At 39.2% G+C, this 27,484-nt stretch overlaps 1 protein-coding gene across 1 annotated transcript in view; it reads right to left on the bottom strand.

The window, feature by feature from the left end:
• Nucleotides 1-27,484, bottom strand: part of LOC120528857 (zinc finger protein 420-like) — a 42,510-nt gene that overhangs the window by 4,122 nt on the left and 10,904 nt on the right. Inside the window, exons 4-7 of the mRNA XM_039752935.1 lie at nt 23,648-23,673; nt 18,702-18,736; nt 2,158-2,211; nt 1,598-2,081 (exon numbers count right to left, since the gene is read on the bottom strand). Of these exons, the coding sequence (XP_039608869.1) occupies nt 1,598-2,081; nt 2,158-2,211; nt 18,702-18,736; nt 23,648-23,673 (599 nt within the window). The remainder of the gene's footprint in view (nt 1-1,597; nt 2,082-2,157; nt 2,212-18,701; nt 18,737-23,647; nt 23,674-27,484) is intronic.

Genomic DNA, 27,484 nt, shown 5'->3' with positions numbered 1-27,484 from the left:
TTAGGTTTTTTCTATAACTTTCTTGAACATTCTGGTTGATTTTGTGACTTTGTGCTAAGAATCATAGTTAGCTTGCAGGAGCTATTTATTTGTGCCAATTCGAGACAGAGGCTGCAGGCCGAGAGGAGGGGGAAGTGTGACATCAGGAGTGGGGAGCCGGGCAGGGCCCTCCTCACTATCCTGTTACACTATTACGCAGGTGGAACCGCGGGGGATGGCTAGTATTTAATAAACGGAAAACAGACATTAGAACAATTTTGACAAGAAAAGCTCATTTAGCCCAACAAGCTTGTCTATCTTATTCACCTACATTTCTAAGACAACAGTCGAGACTTGAAGGTTCTTAAAGTCCTAATCTACATCACACTATCAGTTACTTTATATCATGTGTCTACGGTTCTTTGAGTGACATATGTGTGAAAGTTACCCTTAACAAGCTTCCAACTGTGTCCCCGTGATCTTGTTGAACTTATTTTAAAGTAACAGTCTCAATCTGCTGTACCAATTCCTTTCACAACTTTAAACACTTCAACCAAGGAACTGTTTAATCTGTTTTCTTAAATCCGAAATGGTTCAACTCATTCTGTCAATGCTCTTTGTTCATACCCTTCAGGCCTTGTTGCTTTAGCCTGTACTTTTTCTGCTTCAAAGTTCATATTCTTTGTTTATGCAAATGGTCTTGCATGTAAGGTTGTTACAGTTGCCCTCTAACCCTAGATTAGTTAATGCTGGATAGAAAATGGACTGATGTGCTATCATACTTCAAATTTCATTGTATCATCTCGGTAACACTGCCCACCTCTGTCCATTTCTGTCCTTCAATGATGCTCAAACTCTGGTTCATTGTTTCATAATGTCTCATATTGATTACTATAATTCCATCTTTATCAGGCTCCCTGCAAAATCTATACAGAAGCTCCAGTACATTCAGAATCCACACAAAGCATTTTGCTCACATCTCCCCTGTTCTTGTCCAGCTTCACTGGTTACCTGTTCCATCAAGGATTAAATTCAAGATTCTGCTTCTTACCTTCAAAGTCCTACATAACCTTGCCCCTCTTTACCTCACTCAGCTCCTAGCTTATCACACTCCTTGTCGCTCTCTCAGGTCCTCGAGCAGTAATCTCCTTACTGTCCCACGCACCAGACTCTCCACCCTGGGAGGCAGGTCCTTCAGTGTTATGGCCCTTCAACTCTGGAACTCTCGTCCTCTCTGAGATTGCTCCGCTTTCTACAGTTTTAAATCTCAACTGAAAACTTCTCTTCTACAAACGTTTGTCTTCTGTGTAAATTTTTTTTTTTTATCTGTATGTAAAGCAACCTTGGGTTTGTGAAAGGCGCCCTATAAATGCAACTTACTATTATTATTATACTTTCAAAAAAACTATGCTTTGACTTTACTGTGGAATCCATTTTAAGTTTGGTATATTGAGGCCACTGAACAGCTGCGAAGACAACTTTGTTTCAGTGCGATCATATAGCATTTGAACCAGCATTACCAGAAAGACAGAGCTAAAATTCACCTTACGTGTTCTTCAAATATGTTTAAGAATTTTTGTGCCACATCCACTACTACTAAATCTCTTCAAGTATATACCTTTTTTAGGATGTCTTGGAGATAACTGTTCTTGTTCGCTTCCACAACATTTCTCCTCTGCCATTCCACCCTGAAACTCTGATAATTCAGTCTTCACATGGACAGAATCCTGCCAGGAAGAACACTGTTCGCCTTGACTTGAATCTAAATCAGGGGACTCTTTTTTAACTACCGGATATGGCCGCAAAAATGAGTCATCATCTGAGGCTACGTCTTCTTTGAAAATGGTAGAACCATTATGGCTCTGCAATCTAAGGCTGAGAGACACCTGTTCAGAATCCTCTTCTTTAATACAGCAGGCACTCGGTCCAGGCTCCTCCTCTTTAATACAAACACGCTCCCATTCACAATCCTCCTGTTTTATGCTGAAACCTTCTTTCTTGAAGTGGACGGAGTCCCACTCACATTTCTCTTCCTTGATTTCAATCATTCTTTGCTCCATTCTATCCACTTTTTGCAAGGCCGTGCTTAATGTAATGCCATCCTATTCCCAGTGACTGCACCTCTTTAGGACTGTCTTCTGCATATTTGTGAGCTTTGTCCTGAGCACAGCCACATACACACACTCCATACTGGCAGACAGTTTTCACTGGATAGCGAGATTCCACTGCATCCTTTGAAAAACAAACAAAAAAAAAAAAAGACACAATGACTTCATCATAACATGAAAATAAATGACTACACATTCCATGTTAACTTCTAAAAACAGAAATTACTTTTACAGTTGTTTTTAATGTTTATAAAGTTTATATTTTCATCATGTTTAATGTGATGTGTTTTAGAGAGTTAATTATTGTTTTATATTTTTGGTTTGACTGTTAAGGTTTAAAGTTTTCTACAAGAATAATTTTAATTTGCCCTTTGAGCTGCACCCAAAACAGATAAAAATACAACATATAGAGATGAACAGGTTCAAAATTACAAAAACAAAAAACATGAAATATTTATATAAACTGAAAATGAATACTTTGCTAACTACTTCTAATGTTTAACAGCTAGTTTTACCAAGACAGATACATAATCCTCTGTAATAAAACCAATGTGTGTGTGTCTTCTGGTGAAGTGCGCATGCGCGGGGCCACACGGCACACGTTCAGTCTCTTCCTGTGAATTCCCTGTGTGTGCAGAGAGAGAGAGAGAGAGACAGAGACAGAGACAGAGAGACAGACAGAGAGACAGACAGACAGACAGACAGACACACACACACACAGGTGAGTACGCGCAAGAAACAGACAAGACATGAAGGTCCGCGCGAGAGGCAGGCAGGTACGCATGCCCGCCTGCGCGAGAGACAGACAGACACACACACACACACACACATGCACGCACGCACGAGAGACAGACAGACACGCACGCACGCACGCACGCACGCACGCGCACACACACTCACACACACACACAGGCCTGCGCGAGAGACAGACACGCACTCAGGCCCGCGTGAGAGACAGACATGCACACACACACGCCCACGCGAGAGACAGACACGCAAGCACGCACGCACGCACGAGAGACAGACACGCACGCACCCACCCATTGGGTGCCCGGGTGAGAGACAGACATGCCCGCATGAGAGACAGACATGCCCGCGTGAGAGAGAGAGAGAGATAGAGACAGACAGACAGACAGGCCCGTGTGAGAGACAGACACACACACGCACGCGCAAGAGACACACATGCACGCACGTGCAAAAGACAGACAGACAGACACACACGCACGCAGGCCTGCGCAAGAGACAGACATGCACGCATGCACACGCGAGAGACAAACAGACACGCACACACGCATGCAGACCCGTGCAAGAGACAGACACACGCGCACACTCCACTCACTCACTCACACACACACACACACACACACAGGCCTGCGCGAGAGACAGACACGCACTCAGGCCCACACGAGAGACAGACACGCACGCACATGCCCACGCGAGAGACAGACACGCACGCACGCACGCAGGCCTGCGCGAAAGACAGACACGCACGCACGCACGCACACACACGCACACGCACCCGCACGCACGCACACCCGCGTGAGAGACAGACATGCATGTGCGACAGACAGACAGACAGACAGACAGACACGCACCACGCACACACTCGCACGCACAGGCCCGCGTGAGAGACAGACAGACACAGTTTATACAGTCTGGAATGGATTAATTGTATTTACATACAATCCTATGCGGGAAATTACTTTGGTTCACGACCAAATCGTTTTGGAATGAATTATGGTCGTGAACTGAGTTTCCACTGTATTACTGTCAAACAAAATTACAGGCATTTTATGGAAATACAAACCAGTATTACTGAGAGAGAAAATTAAAGGCACACAATACAGTGACACATATTACAGCCACATACAAGGTCCCTTACCATTTAATATAGACTGTCTCTACTAATGTTTATGCACTACTGTTCTAGCGCCCGTTATTGTAATGGGCTTAATGTCTAGTACATATATAAAACTCTATGCTACTACAGTTTGTATTACTTTCAACATTTCTTGAGGAAAATTCATATGGCACAGGGGAGAAAAACATTCTGGAGCAATCTGTGTGGCTAAGTGAAGGCAGGTTCTTCATTTAATAGGAGTCCAACATCATCTTGTTGCATAATAATTAAGCTTAATTAACTGTGTTATCAAATAAACCTGCAGCAATCCCCATAGTGCTATTTTTCCTTTATCTTCATTTTGATGCCTGGGAAAGGCAGTTCCTATGCAATTCACACATATACTAATACTTTCTACTACAAAGGAAATGTGTAACAGTTTCATCTTTTACCATTAATGTTACATTTACATTTATTTGCTTGGGTGCTTTTATCCAAAGCAACTTACGAAAGCGGTAAACATAACCAAGTAACATTAGGCTGGGGCCTGTTTACTCAGCAACTGTGGTAGGACAGGTAACAAAAAGTTGATTGACACAAGTGAAAAAGATGCAATAACTAATATATACACAATCATGGACTACAATCAATAAAGCAATTAAACTTAGTCTAACAGCAAATTAAGCAACAATATAAAATATAACTCGACAAAGGTTTGTTTTTCTTATTAATTAGACTGATATTCACAAAACAGATGGGTCTTCAAATGCTTCTTAAATTGAGTGAGTCAGCAGTTCGGATGGAGGTGGGCAGCTCATTAAACCAACTAGGACCTACACAACAGAAGAGTCTGGATTGTGACTTGATACCACATAGAGGTGGCTTCACCAAACGCTGTTCACTAGCAGAATGAGTAGGAGCACAGCATCCCACCAGTGTCTCCATATACTCAGGTGCCGACCCACTGACTACTCTGTAGGCGTCTGAACTTGATGTGTTCTTCTACAAGGAGCCAATATAGCAATCAAAAGAGAGGAGTGACATATGCCCCATCTGGCCTGGTTAACTACAATACAGGCCACTCCATTCTGAACCATTAATTAATACAACTATATTTGCCTGCATATATGCAAATGATATAAAGTTTTACAAAATACCCAACTCAGAGGCACACTGTATGTGAAGCAAAGGAACCATAGGTAGTAGTCCCTCCTATGAGGCGAGTCATCTAAAATCTTCATGCAGACTGATCATAAAAGAAGATTGACCAAAAAAAAAAAAAATTCAAAAAAGTACTGGACTTTTCACAAACAGATGTTAACTAAAATATGATGTTCTTTTCTTACTGAGTTATAAAAGATGGAATAGGATGCCTTTAAAGATTTGGATGGCAATTAGGTTTACACCAAGAGGAGAGGCAAAGTAATTATTGCCAGAGGACCTGCATTTGAGTTGTAACTTTTTACGGACTTCTTGCTCATATTTCAGTAAAGATTACAGAGTCTTCTGCCTTCTATAAAAAGTCCATAAAAAAGTAACCCCAGGTTAAACTATTGTAGTGCGAATCAACGTCAGTAAAATTCTGTCATTTGAGTGATACAGGCGGAACTAAAATTACATTGGTCATCTGGTAATAATCACTTTTACCCACTGTCTAAACTGGAAAAATCAGAAATGCTGTTACTCCTTGTTATATGCAGGGCCGTCTTAACAGCATTTTAGGCCCCCAGGCAAAGCAGTGCACTGGGGCCCCTACTTAGTCAACCTCTCAGCAAGTCACAACACACACAGATTACCATGGGGCCCCCGGGCAACTGCCCAGCATGCCCATGCATTAAGATGGCCCTGGTTGTATGTGCTGAATTTGGTGGCGGGAGATGGTGGTGGTGGATCTCTACAGTCTGAAGGCATGCTGATATGTACAATTTATATCAAAACATGGGGAGCTGGGGCTTTCCCTTGGAGGTGTAAATGAACATAGTGCCCTTTAGGGGTTGCCATGGTGGATCATCTTTTTACATAAGTGTTGTTATACTGTAAATAACGGTTGCTAATGTGGCCCAAACCGATGGTAGGCAAAGAACGGGGAAATACTGGTATGGAGAACTGGAGAGTACCCGCAGCTTTCAAGCATTCAATTTATCCCGCCTAATGTTGTAAAACTAATCCCAGTCAAATAGGGCTTAAGAGACACTTTAAGTGAGTTAATGTTAAATTCATATTAAGTTTTTGTTTAGCTAAGACTAGGCGGCTCTGCTGCCTGCTCGCTTTGCTCGCCATCCCCCGGGTGTGTGGGGAAGCAGATGTACAATTTAAACAGATTGTTATTTTCATGGGAATTGTTACATATGCATGATAGACCTAACTATTTTACATTACAGTAAGTAATTAACCACAGTAAAAAATAGTAAAATGTAATAAATTGAAAGAAAATTGTTTTCGTAATTAATTTTCAAACTTACGCTTTTACTGTAAAACTTCAGTAAAATCTATTTTTTTTAATTAACTTTTCATCAATATCGCATTGAATTTTGATTCCATGTTTTGGACTTACATCGTGATCGCATCGTATAACTGCTCATATCATTTCTTTCTCTCTAATAAATAAACCGACTTTTTCAAATGTTTGTCCCTGTGATTTGTTAATTGTCATAGGAAAAGCTATTCTAATGGGAAATTATAAATGTTTTAATATGAATGGCATATCAAGATCTCCTTTGGTGTCTAATGTTATCCCCTGAAAATGTGCTACATTACCTTTCTTGTCACCTGCTAAAATTTTATATGTTAGTATTGTTCGACCAGTTTTGAATACGACTAATCTTGTCCTATTGCATAGCCCATCACTCAGACATAAATTACACAATAACATTACGATACATCCTTCTTTCTACAGTAATTCGTCCGGTGGATGGCCGGGCGGTGTTAACGGTTGTAGATATTCTACGGGATATTGTAAGTTGTTGTTTTTATCTTACACACGATCACCACCAACTGCTTTAGCATAGTCTATTGATACACATTCATCCAATTTGCCGTGTAACTGATCAACAATTTTCATGTTAATTCATTTGACTTCATCGTTTCTCTGTTCTAGGATTAATTTCTTCTGTTGATAATGCTTCAGAATGAAATTTTTCAATAGGATTTTGACATGAGTCTTCTTTTATTGGGGACTTAAAAGCGAGGAAAATGTAAAAATTATTAAGAGCTGAGAGCGCAGGAACTGTGTCTGACAAAAGCATTCACACGAACGACGTGAGAGGACCGTGGGAGTGGGCCGTTAACCGGAAATGGTTGAGAGGAGGGCCGACTTCAAAAAATCTCTTGGCAAAAGTCTTGTCTCAAGATTTTCTTTTATAATAGAGAGATAAAATATATGGCTTGGCATTGACACATACTGGGACAAATGGTCAATATGGGTTATTTCTGTTATATTCTCATAAAATCTGCATTCTAGGTGAAATGATGAATAGGAGACTAAAGAACAAAATGTCAGCTTTTATTTCCAGAGCAGGGCTTGTTGTGTTTATTCCCCCAGAAGTATTAGGACAAATGACTGACGGGTGACTCTTAATGACTCAGTCGGTCCCTTAATTCTCAACACTTCAAAGAACACAGAGTGTGAAGAGCTGGTTGTTGTCACTGGATTTTGCATTTGGAATCTACCGTTGATATCAGAGAGAGAGAGAATTGACCATGACAGAAATGTAAGCCATTTGCAAAATGAGATTAAAACAAACACTAATCTCATGCTGTTGTTTTTGGAAGGCCCAGTTCTGATCATTGTGAACAAGAAAGAAACCAGGCGAGGCGTAAGAGACCTGTAATGAGCGGGTCATCCCAGTCTGACGACAACCAAAGAAGTAAAAGAATACAGGTCTACAGGGTGAAGCTCAGTATTCAGCATTCACTGAAGAATTACAGAGAAGAAATATAGAAGCCAAACTAAATGGATGCAAACCAAGAACAGAAAGGCCAACTGAAATTACAAAGATGACACTGATAAATTCTGGAGCTAAGTTTTATGAACAGACGAGTTAAAGATGAACCTTTGCCAGAGCAATGGTAAGAGAAAATTGTGTCAAAGGGGCGGACTGCCAATGATCCTATGCATGTCTGAAGGAGGAAGCGTCATGGCTTGGGCAGCATGGCAGCTTCCGGAACTGGCTTACTATTGCTGATGATGTAAATGATAAATTTTGAAGTGTACAGAAACATCTTGTCTTCTTAAATCCAAACAGATGACTCCATGTTCACTGAACAGTAATACATCAAGACAATGACCCAAAACATACTGCCCACATAACCAAGCAGTTTATCAGAAAGAAAAAGTGGAAATGTTATCAATCTCCTGATTTAAACCCAATTGAGAATGCTTGTCACCTATTGAAGAAGAACCTAAAGTCAGAAAAGCCCTGAAATAAGTACAAACTGAAGAAGACTGCCATAAAGCCCTGGCAGACACCAGACTAAACAAAGTAATCAGGCATCTGCTGATGGCAATGGGTCACAGACTTGGGGCAGTTATTGTGTGTAAAGGGGTATGCAGCCAAATACTGAGTTGAACCAACTTTATTTGGCTTCAGATTAATTTGTCCCAATACTTCCGAGGGATTAAAAACCAATGTCAACAACCCAAACACGAGAAACATTATCTAGAAATAAAAGCCGACATCCTGTACTTTAGTCTCCTATTCATCTTTTCACCTAAAATACACATTTTAAGAATATTATCACAAGGACAGCCCATATTATCTTATTGCCTCAGTACTTCAACTTCCCACTGAAGAATATATAAATACAGTAGATAATAAACAGTTCTGCCTTATCCCCAATAAGCTGACACAGCAATACTTTATTTATATAGCACTTTTTCCATGATATGGACTATCCCTAAAACTTTTCTATAACTACAAGAAAATAGTAAAATAAGCTCAAATTGACTACTTGAAAATGGAAATATATACTGGTGCATCTCAATAGATTAGAATATCATCGAAAAGTTAATTTATTTCAGTAATTCAGTTCAAAAACTGAAAATCCTATATTATGTAGATTCATTACACATGGAGTGCTGTATTTCAAGCTTTTATTTCTTTTGATTTTGCCGATTATGACTTACAGGTAATCTTCTTCTTCCGGCTACTCCCGTTAGGGGTTGCCCCAGCTGATCATCTTGTTCCATATCTTCCTGTCCTCATCTTCTTCTTCTGTTACACCCATCACCTTCATTTCCACTCTCACCACATCCATAAACCTTCTCTTAGGCCTTTCTCTTTTCCTTTTCCCTGGCAGCTCTATCCTTAGCATCCTTCTCCCAATATACCCAGCATCTCTCTACTGCACATGTCCAAACCAGCACAATTTTGCCTCTCTGACTTTGTCTCCTAACCTGAGCTGACCCTCTAATGTCCTCATTTCTAATCCTGTACATCCTCGTCACACCCGGTGCAAGTCATAACATCTTTACCTCTGCCACCTCCACCTCTGTCTCCTGCTTTCTGGTCAGTGCCACCGTCTCCAACCGATATAACATAGCTGGTCTCACTACCGTCCTGTAGACCTTCCCTTTCACTCTTGCTGATACCCATCTGTCACAAATTACTCCTGACACTCTTCTCCACCCTGCCTGCACTCCCCTCTTCCACAATCCCCATGAAAACTCAAAATTTATTATCTCAGAAAATTTGAATATTACATAAGACCAATCCAAAAAAAATAGATTTTTAATACAGAAATGTTGGCCTACTGAAAAGTCTATCCGTGTAGGCATTCAATATTTGGTCAGGGCTCCTTTTGCATCAATGCAGCGCGGCATGAAGGCGATCAGTCTGTGGTACTGCTGAGGTGTTATGGAAGCCCAGGATGCTTTGATCGTGGCGGCCTTCAGCTCGTCTGCAATGTTCGGTTTGCAAATTAACTTTTCGATGATGTTCTAATTTACTGAGATGCACCTGTAAGGGCCTTTTTATGGTTTTTTTTTTTTTTTTTACATATTTTATTAAAAAAAAAACAATCAGTGCATTAAAATGGTATTCTACTCAATCAAACATACTGTATAACAACAACTGTTACAGTTTCTTTCAAAATAAATGCAAAGAAAACAAGATTTAAACCACAACCAAAACAGAATAAAAGGAGTAAGACAGAGGTTTAAAAAATTACTTTCATAATGTGATAGAACAATAAATAACAGACAACCAATCACAGGCTCAGCATGCTTCTTCTAAAATTTTACTAATGGATTATTGCCAAGTTTTAAAAAAAAGTGATGGACATATCCTCCAAGAGAGATTTCCATTTGTTTCTAATATGAGACAATCAATGTTGTTTACCCACTGAGTAACAGAAGGTGGGCCAGGAGTCCTTGAGTTGATCAAGATAAGAGTGCATGACAGCAGTGTGGTGTAGGCGATTACAATCAACTTATCTTATGCACTTCTCAAGAGTGCACCATATGTCGCCATTAATGGATTGGGAGTGATTATGATGCCACAGCTGTCCAAAGATGTTTGACTTTTGCCCAAAATGATGTGAATTTAGTGCACTCTTTAAACAAATGACCCAGTGAAGCTGGAACTAGATGGCAGCACTTGGGTAATTCCATCTCAAATCACCCAACTTTTGGACCTTGTCGGCACAGATTGTTGACTTGGTCATAGGACTAACCCATGGAACTGAAACTGCATGTGTCTTGGAATCAATTTTAAGCAAGATTTAAGCTAACAAAGTTTGAACTTGGAGGATTATGACACTGACTGGCTATAGCTCTCTAAATATAAGTTGCACAGAAATGGTTCCCATATTGTTTTAAAGATCTTTTCCAGCTTTATATCTTGTGTAAATATTATGCTATCCCAAAAATGCAAAAAAGAAAAATGACCATGTTATGATGATTAGAATATTAAAAATTGAACAGCAAAAAAAAAAATCTATATTTTAAAATTGGTGTTTTTTTTAACTAAATGTAGCTTGTAAAGCCATGAACATCTCCAGAAAATTTGGTCTTTTTGAGTTGTTGCTGAGATATTATAACTTAAGCTGAAGTGTGCACCAAAACCAAAATTCCTGACAATGTTGTTGAATTTGCCCAGTAATGCCATACTGGGAGAATTTTATTGCAAATACTAGGGGGCTTACTCTGCTCACTTTGCTCACCAACCCCTCCCCCCTCGGCCTGCGCTACATGCCAGCCACTTTGCATCTCTGCCACTTGTGTTGTGAAGAGGGGGGCTGAACACACCCCAAGGAGATGTGGTCACTCCTCCAAAACCTCTCTTAAAGGGTGATACAATGGGAAACAAATACTTTTTTTTTTTTTTTAACCTCCTCTTTGCTTGATCAGCTGCTGCCGCTTTGTCATCTACTCTTTGTCTTTTATTTACGGCCCCGAGAGTGGTTAAATCTCTTGGCACAAAGTCTTGTCTTGTGGGATATGAGCTCTTGATATTTCTTTTAGTTCATAATTTAAAAATGGAATAAGAATCCGAAAATCTAACAACATCACATTAAAGTTCAATACATTCTGAAAAGAATGATACCAAACATATATATGGAGGTTTTAAAATAAGCCCGACTTAAAGCATGACAAAAAAGTGACATAAAAACGTTGCACTTTTAGACTTAGGATTTTGTGTGTGTGTATATATATATATATATATATATATATATATACTGTATATAGTAGAAAGTATGAAAGATACAACTCAAATATCTAATTACAAACCAAGTTTGAGAAAATGGTTTTTAGCTACTCCACAGGTATCATCCTACCAAACACCACATAATCAAATTAAAAATAAATAAATAAATTGATCCAAATCACTCCTTTTGTAATGCTTGTGCAGAAATGGCTTACATTTATTTTAGATCTGTTCCAACACTCAAATATTCTGGAAATATTTTTTTAGGTTTGTCAAAAGAACGGTTACTGAAGATGTCTCTTTACTTTTAAGATTAACCAAGTAAAGCTTTAAGTTTAAAAGAGGTAGATAAAATATCATTTAATTAATATTATTAAATTAGTAAAATATACAGTAATCCCTCGCTATTTTGTGCTTCGACTTTCGCGGCTTCACTCTATCACAGATTTTAAATGTAAGCATATCTAAATATATATCACGGATTTTTCGCTGGTTCGCGGATTTCTGCAGACAATGGGTCTTTTAATTTATGGTACATGCTTCCTCAGTCTGTTTGCCCTGTTGATTTCATACAAGGGACGCTATTGGTGGATGGCTTAGAAGTTAACCAATCAGAGCATGTATTACATATTAACTAAAACTCCTCGATATAAGATATGCTTCCCGCGCGCTGCTTGATTGTTTGCTTTTTTCTCTCTCTCACCCTCTCCGACATTCTCTGCGCCTGACGGAGGGGTGTGAGCAGAGGGACTGTTTGCACAGAGGACACGGACACTCCTCTAAAAATGCTGCTTTATTGCCGGTGCTTTGGCATACTTAAAAGCACGTATTGATTTTTTGCTTTTATCTCGCTCTCTCTCTCTCTCTGACATTCTCTGCTCCTGACGGCGCTCCTTTGAAGAAAATATATGTTTGCATTTTTTTTAATTGTGAGAAAGAAATGTCATCTGTCTTGTCATGGAGCACAGTTTAAACTTTTGAAAAAAGGGTGTTATTTCCTATCTAAGGGGCTTTAATAATGTTAACAGTGTGGGAGAGTTTCTAAGGGCTTAAAATATATAAAAATAACCATACAAACATATGGTTTCTACTTCGCGGATTTTCAGCAATTGGGGGTCTAGAACGCAACCCCCGCGATTGAGGATGGATTACTGTATGAGCATTATTAGTCAGAAATATTTTGTTTCTTATATTCAATTGTATGTTAAGACTATTTTAACCTCAAATAAGTGTAAAGTTTTAAAATCTATTAATATTTGTACATTGTAATGATTTTCTGCATTGTCCTCTAATGTGCTCCTGGCCATTTATCGATTTGTTGTTTATTCTCTATGATTGTAATTTTTACATCATCACTAGCTGTGTTACCCGGTTTTGTTTGGGAAGTTTCTTAAGACAGTTCCTCCCAAACTCGGTGCTGGAGATTTTTGTTCCAACCAACATCTGTTCTTAATTGGACTCCAAGCCTAAATAGGTGAGTTGTTACTTCCCAGTTTGTGTTTTGGGGTCAATGAAGAAATTACAAAAGCAATTGTGTTAATATAGGGTGGTCCAGATCTAATTATGCAATTTTCATTACACTATAACTTATTAACTTTATTACATAGAAAATCACCCGAAAAATCCCGGACCATCGAGAAGTGTGCGAACTGACGACATAAAGAATCGTTTTCGTGCTGAACTGGAATTGTCCCCACATAAACGACGATCTGGATCTGCAGAATTACATCTGGACCACCCTGGTACATTGTAATAAAAATTAAGCAGTTATATTTGTATAAAGTTTTTATAATTTTTTTACTTTTTATTTATGTTCATCCTGATTTTTATTCTGCCATTCCAATATGGCTAATTAGAAGGTCTGACACTGAAGCAGTTGCAGCCTTTCACTATTTAATGTTGTACACCCAGGTGTCTGCTTTGCTCGTTTCTAACTGTTGCAAAAATCATACTGTTGTGCTTTCTGAACACAGAATAATTAAAAAGCTAACTAAATTAGATCAATTATTATCTGGCTGGAACAAAAACCAGCAGCCAGGGGGTCCCCAGGACCAAGATTGGGAACCACTGTCATAAGACAAAGGGACTCAAGGGCCATTGGGTTAATCGGATGTATCAGAAGTACTATGCAAGTAATTGAACTCTTCTCTGTACACAATATTATTTTGTGTTTTTTTTTTTTTTACACTAAAGGGGCCAATATTGTGGTTAAGGCTTTGAACTTCAAACCCCAGGTATCGTGGGTTCAAATCCTGCTAGTGATAAAATGTGCTAGATACAATTGCACAAGAGTAAAATATTCCTGATGTAGATCAGTTCTCACAGGCCTCGACCGAAACGTATGCAATTATGGAAGTCTGCAATGTGCACTTTACTTTCATTTGAATTGTAAACTGTGCAGTTGTGGCTGAAATTAAAGGAAAAACGTAACTTTGTCCCAAACATTATTGAGGGCACCGTATACCGATTACTCGTATGTCATTTTGTTTAAAAAATAATATTAAAAAAAAAAAAGTTCCGAAAACTATGTAAAGTGTCAGTCACAATGTGTGTTAAATGTCACTTTCGTACGTTTAGATTCGAAGAGCTGAAGTTCAGGTTTAGGTTTGAAATAGCCGACGTATCTAGAGAGCAGTGGCGTGCAGAAGGAGTTTCGATTCATATTTAATTTCGTATTACACACTGCATTATCTTTTATCCCTAGTTTGTGAGTATTTATGTTTTACAAAGAATCTTTTATCAACATTGCATATTTTTTTTTTCTTTATTGCCTAACTTTCAGGGCATGGTTTCGCGAAGCCACTACAGCAATATGTATTTTGAGAAAAGCCAAGCATGACACCTTGAAAATGAAATGAATGACACCTTTCCTTGGTTATCCAATAAAACTAATAAAAAGGTGTCATTTTGCTTGGCTTTTCTCTACATTCATAATGGCTAACACGGTACAACACCTTAGTACTACAGCAATATGTATTTTAAGTGAATTTATTGCATCTTCTCATTCCTCGTAAGGATATATGGGATTGGGGTGAATGGGTAGCAAAAACTGTACCTTGCCTCGGACGACATTATTTAACGTGTCAGCCCTGCTGTCACGTATGATCCATGGTGGACTTTATCACACTATGCCATCCGCCCCTTACCATTCTGGTCTGGAGCCGGGAATTGCAGCCCATACCGACGGCGCTAATCAAAGGTAAAAGGCACCAGGCGCAGGGTTAGTGCTCATTTAATTGCACATTGACGACAACGTATTTTACCGAACCATTTCATATTCAAACAATGGAAGAGCGCTTTGTTTTTTCTATCAGACGCTCCAGTACCCGCTCGCACCTAGCAGCACACATTACCCACTCGTACAAACTGTGAACGCATACCTCTGCAATGCGACGCTCCTCATTAACTACGTACACTCAGTTTAGACAATCAATCGGGCAGGTAAAGCACACTGGCCAAAAAAACAACAAAGCCGTTATTAACGAACCCCGCCTCACCCGAAAATTCCCAGGAATATATCCGCTTCCGCCGTTTACATGACGTCTTTGTCTGGCTTACTGTTTGCGCATGCGGCTGTCTTGGAGCGTGCTGGGATTTTTGCGCATGTGCGCAGCAGGTACGCCAGATGTAACTTGATATTTCTCGTATGAAGATAATATAACATATACATGCAAAGATTGATCACGTTAGCGTGATGATTTGGCACTTATCTGTTTTTTTGTCCGGTTTAGCAGGGGTAGCGTGGTATTTCGTTTCTCCCATTACCTTACCGACCACCGACCAGGGTAACTTTAAAGCAAAGGTGTCAAACTCGGATCTGGGACAACTCTAGTGGCTTCAGTCACGTTTTTCAATAGCAGACAGTTCCTGATGCTAAGGGAACAGACTTTGCTGGCTTACTTTTTAAGATTCTACCCATCTATTTTACTAATCCAATTATCAGGTGCATGGTGACAGAACAGGGGCAGGTGCAAAGATGGAATCATCCCTGGACAGGACGTCAGCACCTCACAGGGCAAAAACACCCGCATACAAACACACCCTTCTAGGGTCAATTTAGCATTGCCAATCCACTTGACTTACATGTCTTTGGACTGTGGGAAGAAGCCCACGAGGACAACATGCAAATTCACATAGGAAGGACATGAAGCACAGTATCCTTAGTACAAGGCAACACATTTTTAAGATTCCATAACCCAAACTGCTTTTTTTTTTTTTTTTTGTCTCCATAATACAAACTACGGTTTCAGGTTTTCACTGCAAACAGTTTTATAATTAGCAGCCAATTCTTTCTGTTACTTATACACGATGGTGCAATTATATACAGCTTGTCAATGCAAATTCTGCTTCTTTAGAGTACCAATAATTTTGCAACTTATTAATAAAATGGCAGAAATAGAAGCCTGCAGCACCTGCAGCCCTTCACGGTCTGTGTTTGAGACCCCTGCCCTAAACTAATAGTTGTCAGATTCACTCTGGGGGACTTACTGTCAATCACAAAAAGTGGAGTATTATTAAAGACTAGCTGTGTAAGCCTGTGCTGTAAAAAGCCCGGGGTCCTAGAAGCTATTGAGATTGTCAGAAAAAAAAAACTGAAATGTGGAGATGTCAGGCAATTGAAAGGAACGCCTCTGGGCATCTCTCTCCTGGGATTCGTTCTGTTGACATGCTCACATGGCTTGTATATTAGCAGTAGAAGGAAAAATAAAAGGGATACCGTTTTGCTGATGTTAGCGGCTAAGCAACTTTGTCCTTCTTCTGAGGTTTCAGTTTGCTGATGTGCTGGCGTCACTTGTGTTATTAGTGGCTAAGTGAGTTTTCTGTTTCCTCAGAAGGCGGAGCCCTTACCCCGACTCCGCCTCTCACTTCCAGGCTGGACAGACAGACACACACACTACCATGTGTAGACGTTTATATATAAGAAATACATTTTTTAAATGTTATAAGTAAATTACAAAACATTAGTCACACCCAGAAAACAACCAACACATTTGAATTATACGGCTTCTTATTGTGGTTTCATGCACAGTGGCATGCAAATGTTTAGGCCCCATGCTTGAAATGTCTATTCCTGTGAATTGTTTAGTGAGCAGAAGATGAACTGATCACCAAAAGGCATCAAGTTAAAGATGCCACATTTCTTTAATATTTTAAGCAACATTACATTTTTATATCCATCATTCACAGGTATAGAATACAGAAAATATGAAAAAGGCCTGAAGCAAAAGTTTGGGCACCCGAAATGGTCAGTACTTAGTAAGACCCCCTTTGTCTAGTATCACAGCTGCAAATGCTTGTTGTGGCCGGCTAAGAGTCTTTCAGTTCTTACTTGGGGTATTTTCACCTATTCCTCCTTGCAAAAGGCTTCTAATTCTGCAAGATTCTTGGGGCATCTTGAATTCCCTGCTCTCTTTTTTGGGATCTGTCCATAGATTTCCAATGACGTTTAGGTCAGGGGACTGTAAGGGCCATGGTAAAACCAATGAGCTTACGCCTCTTGAGGTCTTCCATTGTAGATTTTGAGGTGTGTTTCAGATCAGTTTGTTGTAGGACCCATCTTCTTTTTAACTTTTATTAATTTTTTTTTTACAAATGGTTTGATGTTGGCTTACAGAATTTGCTAGTATTTATTTGAATCTATTCTTCCCTCTACTAATGACATGTTCCCTGTGCCATTGGCTGTAACACAAGCCCAAAGCCTGATCGATCCACCTCCATGCTTAATAGTCGGAGACATGTTCTTCTCTTGAATTTAGATCCTTTTTTCTCTAAACATACCTCTCCACATTGTTTCCAAAAAATTCTATTTTGACTTGATTAGTCCACAGGATGTGTTTCCAAAATGCATCAGGCTTGTTTAGATGTTCATTTGCAAACATCAGGCACTGAGTTGTGTGGCTAGGACACAGGAAAGATTTTCTTCTGCTGACTCTATCATGAAGGTTTGATTTGTTGAGGTGTTGCTGCACTGTAGAACAGTGGACCACCACCTTCCTGAAGGTCTTTTGCAGTCAAACAAGAGGTTTTTATTTGTCTGTCTAGAAATCCAATGAGCAACGTTTTCAGAAAGCTTTCTTGGTCTTCCAGACCTCAACTTGACCTCCACCATTCTTGTTCATTGCCATTTCTTAATAACATTAGGAACTGAGGAAACAGCCACCTGGAAATGCTTTGATATCTTCTTGTAGCTGCATCCTGCTTTGTGGGCAACGGCTATTTTAGGCAGCTGCTTAGAGAAGCCCATGGCTGCTCATTGTTGGGGCAAGGTTTGAGGAATTTGAGAATTTATACAGCTTTGGACTTTGCACCACCTGGGACTTCCTAACAATGGCTGTGAACAAGCCATAGTCCTGACGAGCTAATAAAGGTCTGAGACCACCTTGGGAAACGTTATCTGAGACCTTGAATATCTTGGGGCACCCAAACTTTGTCATGGTCCTACTTTCCTTTTTTCACTGTACAATTGCACAAAACAAACACAATACACTAATATTATATAAAATGCTGAAAAGAGATGTCAGTCAGTCGTTATCCAACCCGCTATATCCTAACGCAGGGTCACGGGGGTCTGCTGGAGCCAATCCCAGCCAACACAGGACGCAAGGCAGGAACAAATCCCCGGGCAGGGAACACACACACACACAACCACACACCAAGGACAATTTAGTATCGCCAATGCACCTAACCTGTATGTCTTTGGACTGTGGGAGGAAACCGGAGCACCCAGAGAAAACCCAGTCCAAAGACATGCAGGTAAGGTGCATTGGCGATCCTAAATTGTCCTTGGTGTGTGCTGTGTGTGTGTGTGTGCCCTGCGGTGGTCTGGTGCCCTGCCCGGATTTGTTCCTGCCTTGCACCCTGTGTTGGCTGGGATTGGCTCCAGCAGACCCCCGTGACCCTGTGTTAGGATATAGCAGGTTGGACACACACTGACTGACTGGCTGTTCTAAAGTGATCAAGTGAACTCAGTGCAGCAGAGAATAAATAACACCTTATGCCACAACTCTGATTAGGTAGTTTTATTCCGAAAATGGCATGTTGATACTTGTGCTGAATTTTCATCTTGCTATTGTGAATAACCCAGATGAGGATTTACTGTCTGTATATTAGTGTTATCAACTTGCTTACCTTATCGTCTTTAAAGGATGACAGCACATCTGGCCCTGAAGAATGAAAGCGTATTACAAAATGTGTCAGCAGCAGGAGTCTGTTTTACATGTTATTGTATGGATACTCCAAGAATAATTAAAATAAAAAGATTTATAATGCCATTCACTCCAACAATTTGGTACAAAGAAAAATTCTTCCTTTCCACCAAAGGGAAGTTCTCAGCATGCAAAACAAAGTCTGCCTCAGAATATGCAGTGGAGGTCATGAAGATGAAGTTACAGCACAGATTGATAGCATAACATGAATTACAATAATGGGGTGTACATCATACAAGATGGCACTGCAGTGGTGTCACCAGCAGAATGACAAACATTCATAAACATAAAAATATTTATGAAAAATATTGTGGCCACCAGCTGGCACACCATCTCCCCAATCCTGACGCAGACAAGACGTAGACACAAGTTCAGCACAACACACACTTATTATTTTGCTGTGGGAAAAACTTTCTTTCATTCCCCACACAGCAAACACAGTTCCAAGTACAATAAACAGTGCAATACCGCACTTTCTTTTCTTGTTTCTCTCACTCTCTTTCTCAGTCTGCCTCCACTCCTCCTCCAGCAAGCTTCATCTCTCCTCCTTGTGACTCTGGCTCTCTGAATGAAGGCAGGCAGCTCCTTTTATGCTGCATCTTGGAGTACTCCAGTGGGCTCTTTACCAAGGTCTGGAAACCTGACAAAGTAGGGATCAGCAGCTCCCCTGGCAGTACTCATGGAATCCAACTGGGTTGTGCCAAACTCCAATCCCATGGAGCTCCATGCGGAATTTTGAGGCACCACTGCAAACCAGGGGGGCTGCCATCTAGCGAACCGGGGAAGATAACTGACCTGAGCACACTCTCTCCTCTGGTCCTTCCATTATGGAGGTGTCCTGGCTGGTTAAGGTCCCTGGCCGTGCCTCACAGTGTCCATAAATGAGATTGGCAGAACCTGTAAATTCTATTCATGTGAATTCATGTAATATCTTTCCCCATATTAAACTTTATACATTAAAAGGATAAGTCCCTTTTAGGGGATGACACAAAGGGGTAGGTTTGTTGACTGAAGCTCTTGCCCCTTACTATCTTGGCTCAAGGGCCCTTTTCTCCTTTTAGCACCTAAGTGCACACCACCTTTTCCTTGTAAGAAATATTCATCAAGTGTGTCCATAAATGTTCTTTAATTTCTTTAGTACTAAAGTGTGCATCTACTTTTCATTGTATGAAGCCATTTAACATGCAGGGTGAGTCAAAATTATGTTTACATTTAAATGGTGAAAACAATTTATTCACAAAACATACTTTATATGTGCAAGAAGACTTACTTGAATGTCTGAACCAGTTCGCCATCATGTTCAACACAAGTACCATATGTTGCACATAAATTATATAGAAGGATATACATAGCACTACCATTAGTGTTAACATAATTTTGACTCACCCTGTACTTAGTAATCACAGGCAAATACTTTTTTGCCTAAGGTTGTAAATATTATAATGCCACTCATGCCATGAAACTATAAAAATAAAAAAAAAGTGGGCACTAATTTGTGTTCAGGATTTAAATGTAACGAATTCTGCCCAATAAAGTACCCCTTCTCCCGTTTTGAACCACTGCTCACCAATGAGTCTGTGCACTTTGCAGCTCTTACCATCTAAACCAAAGTGTCTCAACGTTTTTGGTGTTGTGAACCACTTTTTCCCATATTAGTGTTCACCATCAAGGTGGTGGTGTCCCCCTGGAAAATCAGAGCAGAAAGGGGATCGACCCACTTCAAGACCCTCTACCAACATAAACGCCAGCAACTTGCAAACCACAGGTGACCCAGTGGTTGAGAGACACCAGTCTAGAAGAAGGTCAACTTCATTGTTAGTGTCCATGACCTCCCTTTCATTCTTTGTAAAAACTTTTTTTTTTTTTTGGATTTTGTGCTTATTTATATGCTTTGCTATATTTGGCTCTTAAATTATCATATAATCCATCTATTATCCAACCCGCTATATCCTAACTACAGGGTCATGGGGGTCTGCCGGACCCAATCCCAGCCAACACAGGGCACAAGGCAGGAAACAAACCCTGGGCAGGGCACCAGCTCACCGCAGGGCACACACCCACACACACATTAGGGACAATTTAGGACTGCCAATCCACCTAACCTCCTAACTGTGAGGCAGCAGCACTACCCACTGTGCCACCCTATGATACAATATTTATCTTATATTTCTTTCACAATTTTAATTCATTCCAGTGAATGACTAAAAAAAAAAATCAGTATTCATTCAAATGTTTGGAACTGATTGTTTTTCAATCGACTTGTGATGCATTTTTTGTCTGTGACTTCACAGACAGGGTTAACAAAGTAGTATTTTGTCCTTATTTGTAAAGCGACGAGATTAAAATGGGTTTTGGGAAAATACGCACACAAAAGTATCTCGTATGTTGCAAACCTGCATTTTATAATTGCTCATTAATCTCTAAGTGTCATCAGTTTTGGGAAATACACCCAGTAGAGAAAAAGCAGTGAGAAATAATATGTCTTGTTAAATCTACGTAGGCTACTGTTTACTATCCCATATGCAAATAAAGAATGGTCAGTGAGAACTACTGAGAGTAATTACACACAGAATGTAAATTAAATACTTGTGTGCTGGTCTTGTCGATTTGTATGACTTTATGACATGGAAAGCAGCTGTAATGTCTTTGCACAAGATGCACAGATTCACGTTGCTTATACTGCAGCTTGTCCAGCTGGTTTGTTACAGTTATCAGTCACTCCTCTCCCTCAAAACTTATTAGTGATTTACAAAGTGTTTTGCTTAACACACTAAATTTTTAGCCTACAACATAACAAACAATATGTCTGTGTGTCTGCTTGAGTGAGGAAGAGAGACAGAACTACAGAGTGGATCAAGACACTCGCAAACTCCAACCAAACTCTTAGTCTTCCCATTGGCGTGTCCTGGTCAGTGTTTATGGTGATTTCTGACATTATGCTGCATCTCCATGTTATCAGTGTATCTGGAGCTCCAGGTTGTGATGTTTCACCTTCCTAATTCAGTGTGTTTAGTGATTTTCTTTGGTTAGGTTAGGGAAATGCAAGGTAGCTAAAGATGAATAGTATATTTTACATTAAGATAAAGAGCAGATTGAACATATTCTGAAAGAAGTGAGTGTGTCTTGCTCTATCACTGGTCAAGTGGAGGACTGTGATGGTTGAGTGCATTTTAAGAAGCCGTGGGCATGGAGGTGGGGCTTGGTGACATCACAGCTCCTCTGATTGATTCGACATCTTTAATTTCTGGTGGTGGAAGTGAAGGACTGTTGGGCTGCTGTTTAACCCTCAATCTGTCACCCTGCTATACCAGTTTGGTCAGACTCCAGAAGACTCATGGATGTGAAGACATGCTTATACGTTAAGTAAATGTTGCTTGGTGTTTCAAATGCCAATTGAAATCTATTTTGTGTGCTATAGAAAACCACAACAATTTGAAGTTGGTTTACTGTAGTATAAAAGTACAGACTGTAGAGTCTGTGGCTTGATGTTCTCCTTATTGTGGTCCATGCCTGCAGTTTTACCATCAAAAACTTCAATGCCAACCCCAAATTAGTTCAGCTCTTTTTATTATGATAATAAATATAACTTGGTATGTTTTTATAATTTTCTAATATAATACAGTAATATACATTTTAAAATGCATTTTTATAAAGTAACACACATACAATTTTGAACAAATAATGCAGGACAGTTAGTGAAGGGTTGCATCAGTGTGCGACTGTCTTTTCTGGCTCACGTGTCTTTTTGTTTAATTTTTTTTTGTTGTCTTTAAATATCTTTTAAATGTGCTCTTGAATATGTTAGATGAATTAGTAAATATTATTTTCTTTGTTAATTATTGTATTTCTTAATAATATATTTATTGGTTCTTTAGAAAATGTGCTTTGTTTTCTTTATGCAGACCTGTAGGGGCGGTGCCTGGTGATGTTGCAGCTGTAGCCCCTCCCTCGTCTTTTAAAAGCCTCAATACACTGCGGTGCTTCAGTTGGGTATTTTGTTGTGATTCTGACTTGTTACAAAACCCAGGACAGGACTTGACTGCTGAATGCTGAATGCTGAACTGAAGCACGTCTTCTTATTTATGGAGTTCCACATCCCACTTGACAGTGCCTTACTGCTGTCTTCTTTACTGGAGTGTGGGGTGAGTATGGCAAAATCAGATTCTCCCACCCAGGCCTGTTTGAACTAAAAATTTAATTACCACACCACATTTCTTACTTGACCAAATTTTAACTCTTAAAATTCATCTCTCCAAATCCACTTGTATGCTGCATTATTTTCTTAAATATTCTTACTTGTTCGATACTGCATTTGGGAAACAATTATCGCATGTTTTATGCGTTATGCACATACATACTTCACATGCCCCATTATCATGTTTTGCCATGACTACAAATGTTGAATTCAATCCAATATGTCCAAGTCTCATACTTAACAGCCACACATCTCCCTGTTCTACTTCTACAAATTGTAGGTTTTTCTTGCACTGATGCATATTATCCATGATATCACCCATCCCTCATACCTTCATCTCATGTCTTCTGCAAACTGAAGCACTTATTAAAACCCTTGATGTTGATGCTGTGGCTCTGCTCTGCGCCCCTCAGGCTTAGCATAAATAAAACAAAGGCACATATTCTCAAAAACCAATTAATAAATTATTAAAAATGCAAAATAATATTCAATAACACATCAAACAGACAGAAAACATTTAACAAAAAATGGGTTAAAATATTCAAAACGCAACAACAAAACACTTGAGCCAGGGAGGAAACTGTAACAACACTATACTGTGTAGCACATCTAGCACGACGGATGAAAGCTACTCAGGTGTCACTAAGCTCTTTCTTTTCTAAGTTGTAAATCACCTTTGTTTTTTTTCCCATCTAATGAACTGTGAATAGAGAGTTAGATTAAATTAGATAAAGTTTACCAACCCCTCCAAGGGGAGGGTGGTCCAGATCTAATTATGCCTTTTTTTTTCATTACGCTATAACTTATTAAGTTTATTACATCGAAAATCACCCGAAAAATCCCAGACCATCGAGAAGTGTGCGAACTGACGACATGAAGCATCGTCTTTGCACCAAACTGGAATCATTCCCACATAAATCAAAGTCATCCAGACGATCTGGATCTGCAGAATTAGATCTGGACCCCCTGTATATATAAATACAAGAACAGTATTTGTGTTTTGAAACATCCAGAGTGAGTATTTGCAAATAGAAGTTATGGGAAAAACATTTAATGTTATGAATTCTGTGTTCTTTAAAAAAAAAAAAAAAAAAACTGTGTGCTTTTTTAAACTTTTTTTTGGTTCAGTCTCGTTTGGGTTTTCTGTAGTGCTGCCTCAAATTTTGCTCTAATTTTTATTAGTATTATAATTATGTTAAGTTTCAGTAGACCTTCAATTTAATGGGCTCTGATATAATAGACTTTGGATTTAAGAAACAAATAACAGGGTGAGCTTGATGACTGGTATAGACAAGTTATTGTATATTCTAATAATATATTATTCATCCTTACACATTACAATAACATTTTCATACATCTTGTACATTGTAATTTCTTCACTACTATATGTTTAACACATTTGATATACTGGACTTTCAGCAATAAAGGACACCCTTTTCACTAAGTGGTCAGTTAAATTGAAGGTCTGCTGTGTCATTTTGTCGGCATTTTGTTTAACTGCTGCTGATATAACATGTCGTCAGTTTCTACGGAGAAAATCTTCAGTAATGGCATAATTAACATCATCCACATGACAATACAAAAAAGAGCATTAGACACATTATCCAATTTTAGAGATATCTCCAAAATGAAAAAACAAACAACCTTTTGTGTTTGTGTGTTTATTTCACAAGCTTTACTGTTCCTGCATCTTGACTCTTTGCTGTTGTTTCTTCACACTGATTCTTTGATTTGTGTTTTGGTAGAAATGATCTCGCAAACATCACCAGATCACAGTCAGCCTTTCCTTGTACAAGAAATAATATTAAATTCTTGTCTCTTTACTCTTTTCAATTTAATGCAGGCTAAAGAGTATTTAAAGATAGCAGATTTCTGTTTTGATTACCATTTTATATTCTGCCACAACTTTTTGTTTGTTGAAATTGAGGTTTAAGCATACCTGATTTAGGTTCGAGAAATTCTAAGCATTTATTGTAGTTTGATCTCACTTGATTTAAGGAAATTCATATTTATTACCATTTATATTTCATTGATGACAGCGCAGTGCCCACCTTATCTAACGTCGAGCTACGTCTCAAACTTGTCTGATCTTTGTTTACAAATAAAGCGATTCTTCACTTGAAAGACAGAGAAATAAAATTCGTTGGCAGCTTCCGGTTTTGACTGAGTTTTGTCATGTATGTCACCCAATTGAAATGAACTACACACTCCCATCAGATTGTGTCTCCCCTATTCACCCTTAACAAACTTTCTTCCACTTTTTATGCACTTTACTATATAAAAAACATATCAAAAATAAAAATGGCTCAGGATAAATTTTCAGAAATTGCAGGGTGCAAATTGCTCCTAAGAATTTAAAAGGCTAAAAGAAAATAAACAGCTTGGGCTAATAAACAATTATGAAAGACTGCCAAAGGAATCTAGTTTTAAAACACTTTATGTTTCAGGAATTACTATACTCAGCAAAAAAAGAAACGTCCCTTTTTCAGGACTGTGTATTTCAACAATAATGTTTTAAAAATCCAAATAACTTTACAGATCTTCATTGTAAAGGGTTTAAACAATGTTTTCCATGCATGTTCAATTAACCATAATCAATTAATTAACATGCACCTGTGGAATGGTCGTTAAGACCTTAACAGCTTACAGAAAGTAGGCATTTAAGGTCACAGTTCTAAAAACACAGGACACTAAAGAGACTTGTCTACTGACTGTGAAAAACACCCAAAGAAAGATGCCCAGGGTCCCTGCTCATCTGCGTGAACGTGCATTAGGCATGCTGCAGGGAGGCATGAGGACTGCTGATGTGGCTAGGGCAATAAATTGCCATGTCCGCACTGTGAGACGCCTAAGACAGCGCTACAGGGAGACAGGAAGGACAGCTGATCATCCTCGCAGTGGAAGAGCCTGGATCTCAATCCCATTGAGCACGTCTGGGACCTGTTGGATCACAGGGTGAGGGCTAGGGCCATTCCCCCCAGAAATGTCCAGGAACTTGCAGGTGCCTTGGTGGAAGAGTGGGGTAACATCTCACAGCAAGAACTGACAAATCTGGTCCAGTCCATGAGGAGGAGATGCACTGCAGAACTTCAAGCAGCTGGTGGCCACACCAGATACTGACTGGTACTTTTGATTTTGAGCCTCCCTTCATTCAGGGACACATTGTGAAACATTTTTAGTTTATGTCTTATGGTGTTGACTCTTTTAGTGTTCATACAAATATTTACACATTAAGTTTACTGAAAGTAAAAACAGTTGAAAGTCAGAGGACGTTTCTTTTTTTGCTGAGTATATTAGTGAGATTAGAAAAGCATTGGCTACGTACTCTCTGCAATGTACCAATACTCCAGAATTGGATGAAGACATTCAACTGATGTTTAGTTGATCAATTTTTCTTCAGGACAAAAGCTTCAATGACCTGATTACTAATGCTTACTTTCAAAATCATTTCAATTTCACAGAAATTTACTACAATAAATACTTGACTATATTTCCTACATTTTGCACCACTACGAGATCACAAGGTTATAATTATAAGCATGAAGTGCTGCTGTGTCCCAGCAAACAGAAGCGACAGAAGAACTATAAGGTGCTCTGGCACAACAGCAAGTGGCCGATATTTCCAGAAAGGCATCCATCTAACATGTATATTTCTATCATTCATGTAACGGACATGTATGTCAAGGTGGTATTGGGCTTTCAATGATTTCTACAACTTTTGAATTATTGTACAGCCTTTATAATAAAAAAAAAAGGTTTATTTTATTGTGGATTTTCTGGAACCATCACATGGTTAAAAATATTCAGGCACCTTCTTAAATTATGAATGAGGTGGCACTGAATATTCCCAAATATGTTTGACCTTGGTGCCTCATAACTGCCTGTTAGTGATCATGCAGCATTGGATTCTAGCTGGTAGCTTCTCGTGTTGCTTGTTTGACAGCATTCATTGCACAGTGCACTGGCAAAGTTTAAAGAACTCAGTGCAGGCATGAAAAAGAGCGTTGGAGATTAACAGTGATCCCCTGCTATATCGCGTTCAGCTATCGCCCTGCTATATCGTGGATTTATTTTTATTATTATTATGTTACTCATAACATTAGCCTGACATCCACATACCATATGTGTTTATAAAGTGTGTTTTAATAAGCTTACATGTGCTTAAAGTGTATGGGAGGGGTATTTTAAGGCTTAAACTATAAAAAGAAAATGTTTATTTATATGGTCTTTCTATATCGCGGATTTTCAGCTATCGCTGATGGGACTGGAACATAACGTGATAGGCAGGGGATCACTGTCCACAAGCCAGTATTGTCTCTTGGAGAAATTTCTAAATACATTCAGATCCCAAGATCATCAGTTCAAACAATTGTTAATAACAAGTTATTTTGAGCTGTAGACAATTTGCCAAAGTCTGGAAGAAGACCCAAACTCAGCTGAAAAGGAAATTGGGCCATGTGGTCAGATGCAATCCAAGAACCACCAAGAAACAAGTCATCCATGAATTGGAA

The sequence above is a fragment of the Polypterus senegalus genome, chromosome 4, assembly GCF_016835505.1.
Source record: "Polypterus senegalus isolate Bchr_013 chromosome 4, ASM1683550v1, whole genome shotgun sequence".
NCBI lineage: Eukaryota > Metazoa > Chordata > Cladistia > Polypteriformes > Polypteridae > Polypterus > Polypterus senegalus.
This window is presented reverse-complemented; position numbering and strand designations above follow the sequence as displayed.